Source organism: Vespa mandarinia, chromosome 25, assembly GCF_050613455.1.
Source record: "Vespa mandarinia isolate Hongniang chromosome 25, ASM5061345v1, whole genome shotgun sequence".
Classification (NCBI taxonomy): Eukaryota; Metazoa; Arthropoda; class Insecta; order Hymenoptera; family Vespidae; genus Vespa; species Vespa mandarinia.
The window spans coordinates 2,479,228-2,489,378 of NC_140834.1; the positions used below are offsets into that span (position 1 = coordinate 2,479,228).

Here is a 10,151-nt window from a genome sequence, read left to right on the forward strand (position 1 = left end):
AATGACTTGTTATTCTCTATATAGTAAAAAATGAATGAAATACTAAAATGTACAACAAATAGGAATAATCATAGCAACATTTATTATTTATTCATAATATCAAATAAGACAAAAGATACTTCTTATTAAGAGAAAACCTTTTTAGTTTCTATTATTATCTATAATACGTTCAAATTACAAAGGAAAAGGTCATCGCTTTTGTACGAAGTATACTCAGTTGGTATGTATTTACCGATCCTTTACTTGGTAAAAATTTAACTCGAATTATAAAATATCATTGCGTATGAAAATGATGATCTCATTAACTAGAATAAAAGATAATGATTAACAAAAAGATTTGTTCATTATTAAATTCCATATCAGTAGAATAAATTTTACCGTAGCAAGAAGATCATGGGATAATACGAGCACTCTTTTAATAGAAAGATTACATGGCATCATGCTCTTCATTATCAAGAATAGCAACATTTTTTGTGTTTTCAATGATAATAAATAAAAGGGAATTTGGCATCTGTAAAGATTAATTCATCAGAAATATCCGATTGAATTAATGATCTATTTAAAATATGCTTTGAACAACACTAACAATTTTATATATATTTCGGTGTGATGATCTATTAATTTTTGTCCAAGGTAATGATAAATGTATATTACGAACATAGATCCAAAGATATAATTAGTCTTTTGTAATACTTCGCTCATATTAACCGTAAAAGAAAGTATCTGAAATAGCTAGAAAAAATTGTTCGCGTACATTCTCTATCACAATAAAAGATATATTAAAATCAAAATAATTTCTTCTGTCTTTTCAATATTTTTTAAAACGAAAAATAACGTTACTTACGTAAATATAATTCACGATAACGAATAATACCATGAAAAATATGTCGGTCATATAAATTCTCTCATGAAACAGCTTTATTAAACCAACGAAACTTGAAGAACGAAAAGAAATAAAAACAAAACAAGAAATAAAGAAAAAAGATATATAATGATATTATTCAAAATTAGTATCTGAAGGGATAAATAGCATTAAGTATTGTTTTGTAAAATTAGATACGAACTAAATGGCATTATCATAGTACTCTATGATGTCGATGATCGACTTATATTCTTTGTCATAATTGCCTGCATGATAGAAATTATGCAAATTCTTTTTATATTCTTCCTCTATCTTCCATCTATATGAAAAAAACAATGTAGATTATAATAAAGAGGAAGAGAAATCCTTATGATCGAAAAATATTTTCTATTATTTATCAAAAGTAATTTCATAATATATCGTCTGAAATGATTACTTACGCAACGATATTGAACAGAGCACAGGCGTGCTGAATAAGTGACACAAATATAGAAGAGTGTGCTATTCCTATTGTGCTTAAGACAATTAACATTACATATTCGTTAAAAAGAGCGAAATATAAATGCACTTGATCCTTCAAAAAGTAGTCAGTAGAAACTGGTAATACTAATTCAGTTACATCCAGTTCACCAAAGATATACGAAATAGCACGTATCATGGATGGAAACATTAAAATCACAATATACAAATAAAAGGAAACTGAAATAATAAAACGTTATCTTAATTTAACTCTAATAATCTTCACTTCAGTAATGTAGGTTATTATTATTTTCGTGTTTTTTTACTTGCGATTATTATTGTACACTGTCTGCTACGATTAGCATATTTTTTTAATATCATTAATTCAGGCTTGGACGTCATACTATTCCAATCGGTTTTTATACGAAGCAGAAGTTTTCTTATCTGAAAGTGTTAATATATATTCCATTCTTGTTTGTTTAACAATTTATGATTTAAATGAAATATTTATAAAATACAAACGATTGTAACTTTCGACAATAAATTATAATAACAGAATGTGAAGCTTAGAGAAGGCAAAGTCGTTTCCAATATTTTCATAATAGGATCTACTTTCATCTCTGATGTGAAAAGCAGAAAAAGCTGAAGCATATGCATATGTTATTTATATTTTAATAATTAGTTTTATGAATTGAAAACATTTTGAAGTTAATTCGTTCTAATCACATGTTAGTAAAATTATGTATCAGAATGAGATTTACATTCAAAAATGATGCTGTTGCTATTATAAAATTGAACAAGCAAGCGTGAATCGTATGACACGATAATGCTTCATAAGGCGAAATGCCAACTAATTTTAAGAATCGAATATTGTAAGTGTAGTACTCGTTTCCCAAATACAGCTCGTCTTGCACAAACATTCTAATAACTCCTATGACTTATTAACTTCAACTGACTTCAACCCCATATCGTTTTTTACATCAAGAATTCTAAGTACCTTTTTAAATACATTTTTTATATGATAAAATAGTAAAAGTACTTTTCTCTAAATTGTATCGATTGATAAAAAGTTTCCCTTTCATGAAAAAAATTTATATAATATCTATAGCCTGTTATACGTTTCTCCCATTTTAGTTCAATTATACATGTATAACTAAACAGATGTTTCTATCTAGCTATTAAGTTATTATTTGTCATTTACTCCTTTCATGGTCAATTATTTTTTCCCTTCCACAATAGACATGCGCATTGCGTGCTCATATACTTCCCCTTTTCATTCTCACGCAGTACGGTTTTACTTCTCGAAGGAAAGACATCTGAGTGCTTGATGTGTTTCTCTAATTTTATTATAATTTACATATTGTTAATTGAGTATATAATAAATGATTTTACGTGAATGTGCAATTATAGACTTCTTAAATTAATTTGCAATATTGCTAATATTAACTTCGTCATTATAATAGGAACAAGTAGCATAACGAAAGAAGTAAGTAATTATTTCGTATTGTTTCTTCTCTATTCTGATCAGTGTGTAGACATTGTTAGTCATTATCAATGTTCTCTTATCTCTGCTCTATTTTAAAATCTGCATGCATTGAGAGTTAATAAGCCATTGTTTTTATTCCGAATATTTCATTGTCAAAAACCTTCTATTTTAGCTTTTCTATAAATTTATCTATTTTATCTATTTAATTTTTCTATAAGTTTATCTATTGATTCATATATGTATCTATGTATTTATTAATAATAAAATAATGATATATTTACCATCTGGTGAATACGATGTAATAAAATTCGTTGCTGGTTAAAATAATATTCTTTGTGTACATTTCGTGTCGTCTTGTAGAATTTTTCCTTTGACGTTTCCCTCTCTATTCCCTTGGTGCACCAATCAAATAAACTTAGCCTGCTCCAATTAATCAATATTATTTCGTAGCAACTGGTAAGCGAATCAACGTCTGACGATTGTCAAGCACGTGTTTGTTCCACGTGTTCATCTGTAAAAATAAATATCAGTCAACACAACGAATATTTATCGCATGATTTTTATGTTACTTATTTAAGAAAACGTGATCTCTTTAATTTATATTATTGTAATTTATAAATTTTTATAGAATTTTTTTTTATATGAACGCAATCGTGACAAGAAAGATATTCTTTGAAATGTGAAACATACGAATCAGAAAAAGAAGATACGTGTTGAATTTATTATGTCAATTGTGTTGTGATTAATAATTATTCAACTAAAATGTGTTATTTCTTATGCTTAAATATAATGTGAGAATATACAAACTTATATTTATCGATATATTAGCACCTATTAATATTTGTATGTCACACTATTTTATCAATAATATTTGTTTACCTTACCATTAGAAGATTTTTGGATGGAATAGTTTTCTACTTTATCATCAAGTTTTTTTTCGGATAAATAGATTTCTACTTTTACATCGAAAGTTACAAGAACAAATAAAATCGTTTTCTTACCGTGGATCGATAGAAAATTATTTGTCATTCGTTGATCTTCGATCTCCGTTTCATGTATTATATATTTTACGTAAGAAAAAAATGTAGGAATTACTACAAGTATATATTATGCATATTATAAGATAGTTATGTTTAATTACGATTATCTGTAAATATGCCAATTAGATAGAATGGAAACTATCTTTAGAATATTTTTTTCTTTTGAAATGAACTGTTTCTATACATTAATATGTAGTTCTCGCTATTTTATTGCCAGATACATAACATATAGTACTTCAGTTTAATAATATAAATAGCTTCTCCTGTTATGTGTTTATTACTTATTTGATAATTATTTTTCTTCCTCATTTTTCTCTCGAATAAAGCTATACAAATAAATATTACTATTTTACCGGTTTTCATATTATAACGATTCCGGTATTATTTCCCATATCTGAATTGATGATTATTATAATAATATATATTAATAAACCAGATATCGAGTTGTATTGAAAATATCTACAAAATACCGCATTTTTATTACTCTCCGAAAAAAGAAATAATAGAACGCTTCGAATATTAATACGATGATGACATCATAATATCTATACAGTAGAAATAAATATTCTGATAAAAATAATCATTAAATTAAATGACTTGTGGTTTTAATAGAATTAATCCAAAGTATATATATATTCAATGTGTTGCATTGGTTTGTACTACTCACAGTTATTCGTGAAATATCACTTGCAGTTATTATATTCAACAATTTATACCCTTACAAGTAATCACATTTTTTAAAAGTCAGTTAACATTATGCAGATTTTATATTTTCTACATATTAATTGGAATAATTTCTTTAAGGTTGTTTCTTTTTACATTCTGAATGGATAATCAACATTTCTTTTACTTGTATTCAAGTTCTTCATTGTTTTGTAAAAGTCTAATCGCAAAATTTAATCATCTCTCTGCTATTCATCAATTCTCTCCCTTAACATTTGATCATAGCGTTTCTTTACTTGTTTTTATTAAACTTACTGCGTCAATTCCATTATTACTTTACGGTATAATCTTATTTTTCCTCTTCTAACTGATTTTCTTTCTTCGATTCTTAAAGTTACCACTTCTGTTTTAGTTTTAACTTTAAATTTCATTAGTTTTTCTTTGAATATCTTCTTGCACAGCGTAAGATGATGTGTGCAATTCTCAATAAATTTTCATTTTTGTTCAATGTTACTCAAAATATTTAACAAAATTCTCTCGAATGTACTGAGTATATTTTCTATAATCAGATGGCAGTTTATAACTGATAGATAGCACGAAATGCTGGAGAAATTAATTACAGAATATCATCAATTGTTCTTCTTTGATAGAAGAGGTTTATTTTGCAATTAAAATACACATCTTAAAGGATCCCATTAAAACGATTCTCCAATCTCGTAGAAAGTGGCGAAGGTATTTTTATTCTTATCATTTACTTAATTCCGTTATATGCTTATCTAGGTCAATGACATTCGAACTTACTTTTCGAATTTTCAAGGCTATTGTGGAAAAATCTAGCATTGAAACATTTTACCACTTCTGCCTTCCATACAGTAAGTACAAACTTCGTAACTGAGAAGAAAAAGGAATATTAATAATTCATACGTTGTGCCATAGTATAAGTGTTGTGTCAAAAATCTCTGTTCTTAAGCGCGTCCATCTTAAATATGACCAAGGTCGTGATAGGGATAAGAGGCAAATTTTTTTTCTTACAATTTCTTAAAGATAGTAGTGTTTGATATACTTTCCAAATTGTTACTTATTCAATTACTTATTTATTATCAGAAAAATAAATTATAGATATATGTTTGATTTCGGACCTTTATTTTTTTGTTTTTTGAACGATACCGTAGACTTCGATGAAAACTTTACTGAGTTTATATTTCCGAAAGACAATGTATCGCGATCATGCACATTGATATTTAAAACGAAGGAATCAAAATTAGTACGAAATTAAAAATTCTAAAATTGAAAGTCATGTCAACTTGTATTTCGATGTGATAATTATAAAATCTCTATTCTTTTATTTATTTATCTTTTTCTTTTTTGTATTCAAATGCTATGTGGTCCAGAATTTCAACAATCTTATATAAATTCCAACTTTAATGATTTTAGTTTCGAGTCATGAACCGTTCTATACGGTTGGTTACATAAATGGGGTAAAATAATTGCACGTCGAGGAAAAAAGCCATTTGCTTGTATCTGCTTTACAGTTGAATGCAAGAGTACGAATCATACGAACAACATCTGCTTTTGCCTTCTACAAAATAGCAATTTGTAGTGAATTTGTTTGATTGTGAGTACAATTTATATACCTATTAAGAAAAAAGAAAACAATACTGTATAGATGATATAAAGAAATTATCATATGTTATTATATTCAAAATATGTTTTATGTTATAAATTATATATTGCTACATGTCATTATTCTACATTTATTTTAAATTTATTATTCGTTATAAATTAATTATAAATATATCTGATCCATCTTGTTTGTTTTTATTTCTTGTATTATCAATCAATTTTGAGACTTCAATATTCAAATAAGACTTCTCTTCTGTAGACGTTATGTGTGATGCCATCGATTTAAATTTTGAAAATAGTGTCAACAAGATAAGGACAATTCGATGAGAATCATTTCTAAATAAAAATTATATTTCATTTAACTTGTTTATTATAAGTATGAAAATACATACACGAATACATATATATACATATATATATATATATATATATATATATATATATGCATGTATATATAAAGGAAAGAAAATTTAACGAGACAAATGATTACGGTGAATGACATTAACAATAGTAATCTCTTCGAAATAATCTTCTCAAAACTAATTTAATTTATTGTTATCTTTTTTCATTCTGTTCTATTAAATTTTATATCTCATTCGTATTGCAGAAATATAAAAATACAAATAAATAAATAAAACACATATGTTCAAGGATCCTATCGAAATAAAAATAGACGAATTTTTTTCTATTATTTCATTCGTTGTTACGAAGACATTTTTCGAGCACGTTTTTGAGTTATCCGATATTCTGTCCAAGATTCTGTCAAAAGATCACTTTTTTTCCAAAAAGTATATTACTTCCCAACAAATATTTTTTTTTAGAATGAAATTCAAATTCTTTATAACGACTAAGTGCTCTGCGCAAAAAAAAAATAAATAAAATTAATCTAAAATATATTTTAATACGTTTCCAATTACGCTAAATATTTAAGGGTGATCTTATTTATCATAAACTATATGGATATTTATTTAAAATATTGCGATCGAACAAGGAAAACGAAGGAATATAAAACTTAATGTAAAAAATAATAAATAAAAATAAAGATGCTTAAAAATTAAAAAAAACTATAATTAAGAGAATTAATTACATACATTAAACAAAGATAATAATAAATTAAAAAACAAATAAAAAAAATAAAATACACAGTGATATATATAATATATAATAAAATTAAATATAATATACGCGTAAGGGATCAATTATTTTAAATCACGCTTGCGGTTCATCGCATTAACAATGGACTTTCAATTTGAATGAACACTTCGTGCGAATGTGAAGAAAGGGGGAAATAAAAAGAAAACAACGAACAAAAAGTAAGAGGAAAAGAAAAATCTTAGCTGTTTATATTTACAAATCAATTAGAAAAATTAGAAATAATAGACATCATGACAAGAGATGTCGAAATAGAATAATCTGCGGGATACAATTCCGAGAAATAGTTTGTCGACATTTTCGAAAAATTCAGGCCTCTTCAAAAATTTTACGATTGTCAAATGATTCTTTCAATTAGTGGAAATGGAGTTGTGATTAAATTATTTTTGATCGATTAAATGTTGGGTAATTGCCAGGATGGATTCATCTTTAGAAACGACCAAAAAAATGAAGGATGTCTTTTATCATGAGAATAAATTAATCGAGGGTTCGTTGAGTATTTTCAATATACCAAAATGGCTGAGTTTTTTAAACTTAAGCTTGCTTAGATAATGTTTTTTTTTCTAGGCCCAATACATTAGACTAATTGAATTGCAATGTTAATTAAACATTCTTCATGAAATGACTTGTTATTCTCTATATAGTAAAAAATGAATGAAATACTAAAATGTACAACAAATAGGAATAATCATAGCAACATTTATTATTTATTCATAATATCAAATAAGACAAAAGATACTTCCTATTAAGAGAAAACCTTTTTAGTTTCTATTATTATCTATAATACGTTCAAATTACAAAGGAAAAGGTCATCGCTTTTGTACGAAGCAAACTCAGTTAGTATGTATTTACCGATCCTTTACTTGGTAAAAATTTAACTCGAATTATAAAATATCATTGCGTATGAAAATGATGATCTCATTAACTAGAATAAAAGATAATGATTAACAAAAAGATTTGTTCATTATTATATTCCATATCAGTAGAATAAATTTTACCGTAGCAAAAAGATCATGGGATAATACGAGCACTCTTTTAACAGAAAGATTACATGGCATCATGCTCTTCATTATCAAGAATAGCAACATTTTTTGTGTTTTCAATGATAATAAATAAAAGGGAATTTGGCATCTGTAAAGATTAATTCATCAGAAATATCCGATTGAATTAATGATCCATTTAAAATATGCTTTGAACAACACTAACAATTTTATATATATTTCGGTGTGATGATCTATTAATTTTTGTCCAAGGTAATGATAAATGTATATTACGAACATAGATCCAAAGATATAATTAGTCTTTTGTAATACTTCGCTCATATTAACCGTAAAAGAAAGTATCTGAAATAACTAGAAAAAATTGCCCGCGTACATTCTCTATCACAATAAAAGATATATTAAAATCAAAATAATTTCTTCTGTCTTTTCAATTTTTTTTAAAACGAAAAATAACGTTACTTACGTAAATATAATTCACGATAACGAATAATACCATGAAAAATATGTCGGTCATATAAATTCTCTCATGAAACAGCTTTATTAAACCAACGAAACTTGAAGAACGAAAAGAAATAAAAACAAAACAAGAAATAAAGAAAAAAGATATATAATGATATTATTCAAAATTAGTATCTGAAGGGATAAATAGCATTAAGTATTGTTTTGTAAAATTAGATACGAACTAAATGGCATTATCATAGTACTCTATGATGTCGATGATCGACTTATATTCTTTGTCATAATTGCCTGCATGATAGAAATTATGCAAATTCTTTTTATATTCTTCCTCTATCTTCCATCTATATGAAAAAAACAATGTAGATTATAATAAAGAGGAAGAGAAATCCTTATGATCGAAAAATATTTTCTATTATTTATCAAAAGTAATTTCATAATATATCGTCTGAAATGATTACTTACGCAACGATATTGAACAGAGCACAGGCGTGCTGAATAAGTGACACAAATATAGAAGAGTGTGCTATTCCTATTGTGCTTAAGACAATTAACATTACATATTCGTTAAAAAGAGCGAAATATAAATGCACTTGATCCTTCAAAAAGTAGTCAATAGAAACTGGTAATACTAATTCAGTTACATTCAGTTCACCAAAGATATACGAAATAGCACGTATCATGGATGGAAACATTAAAATCACAATATACAAATAATAGGAAGCTGAAATAATAAAACGTTATCTTAATTTAACACTAATAATATTCACTTCAGTAATGTAGTTTATTATTATTTTCGTGCTTTCTCTTACTTGCGATTATTATTGTACACTGTCTGCTACGATTAGCATATTTTTTTAATATCATTAATTCAGGCTTGGACGTCATTCTATTCCAATCGGTTTTTATACGAAGCAGAAGTTTCCTTATCTGAAAGTGTTAATATATATTCCATTCTTGTTTGTTTAACAATTTATGATTTAAATGAAATATTTAAAAAATACAAACGATTGTAACTTTCGACAATAAATTATAATAATACAATGTGAAGCTTAGAGAAGGCAAAGTCGTTTCCAATATTTTCATAATAGGATCTACTTTCATCTCTGATGTGAAAAGCAGAAAAAGCTGAAGCATAAGCAGATATTATTTATATTTTAATAATTAGTTTTATGAATTGAACACATTTTGAAGTTAATTTGTTCTAATCACATGATAGTAAAATTATGTATCAGAATGAGATTTACATTCAAAAATGATGCTATTGCTATTATAAAATTAAATAAACAAACGTGAATCATATGACACGATAATGTTTCATAAGACGAAATGCCAAGTAATTTAAAGAATCGAATATTGTAAGTATAGTACTCGTTTTCGAAATACAACTCGTCTTGCACAAACATTCT

The 10,151-nt window shown here is 26.2% G+C and overlaps 2 protein-coding genes across 3 annotated transcripts; both read right to left on the reverse strand.

The window, feature by feature from the left end:
* Positions 1 to 236: 236 nt before the first annotated feature.
* LOC146872225 (uncharacterized) lies at positions 237 to 2,241 on the reverse strand. The gene is made up of 9 exons (XM_085664088.1): positions 2,083 to 2,241; positions 1,844 to 1,963; positions 1,648 to 1,765; positions 1,303 to 1,561; positions 1,065 to 1,181; positions 845 to 935; positions 587 to 732; positions 379 to 511; positions 237 to 305 (listed from the first exon to the last, which is right to left on the reverse strand). Exons 1-9 carry the CDS (start codon positions 2,239 to 2,241, stop codon positions 255 to 257), a joined length of 1,194 nt encoding a protein of 397 aa, XP_085520214.1. The 3' UTR covers positions 237 to 254.
* A 5,831-nt stretch (positions 2,242 to 8,072) lies between these two features.
* On the reverse strand, positions 8,073 to 10,151 carry LOC118450643 (uncharacterized). 2 transcript variants are annotated; one of them, XM_085664224.1, is made up of 9 exons: positions 9,990 to 10,151; positions 9,751 to 9,870; positions 9,555 to 9,672; positions 9,208 to 9,466; positions 8,970 to 9,086; positions 8,750 to 8,840; positions 8,492 to 8,637; positions 8,284 to 8,416; positions 8,073 to 8,210 (listed from the first exon to the last, which is right to left on the reverse strand). In XM_085664224.1, exons 1-9 carry the CDS (start codon positions 10,146 to 10,148, stop codon positions 8,160 to 8,162), a joined length of 1,194 nt encoding a protein of 397 aa, XP_085520350.1. In that variant the 5' UTR covers positions 10,149 to 10,151; the 3' UTR covers positions 8,073 to 8,159. The 2 variants fall into 2 exon arrangements, with proteins under 2 accessions (XP_085520350.1, XP_035742410.2); XM_035886517.2 differs by having other exon boundaries at positions 8,200 to 8,416.

Excerpts from the sequence above, each read along its gene's own strand:
- LOC146872225 (XM_085664088.1), bottom strand. The coding sequence starts at position 2,241 with ATGTTTGTGCAAGACGAGCTGTATTTGGGAAACGAGTACTACACTTAC. Across the intron at positions 1,964-2,082 it reads CAACAGCATCATTTTTGAAT|CTTTTTCTGCTTTTCACATC; the intron begins GTAAATCTCATT and ends CATATGCTTCAG. Across the intron at positions 1,182-1,302 it reads GCTCTGTTCAATATCGTTGC|ATGGAAGATAGAGGAAGAAT; the intron begins GTAAGTAATCAT and ends TTTTTCATATAG.
- LOC118450643 (XM_035886517.2), bottom strand. The coding sequence starts at position 10,148 with ATGTTTGTGCAAGACGAGTTGTATTTCGAAAACGAGTACTATACTTAC. Across the intron at positions 9,087-9,207 it reads GCTCTGTTCAATATCGTTGC|ATGGAAGATAGAGGAAGAAT; the intron begins GTAAGTAATCAT and ends TTTTTCATATAG. Across the intron at positions 8,841-8,969 it reads TACTATGATAATGCCATTTA|TTTCGTTGGTTTAATAAAGC; the intron begins GTTCGTATCTAA and ends TCGTTCTTCAAG.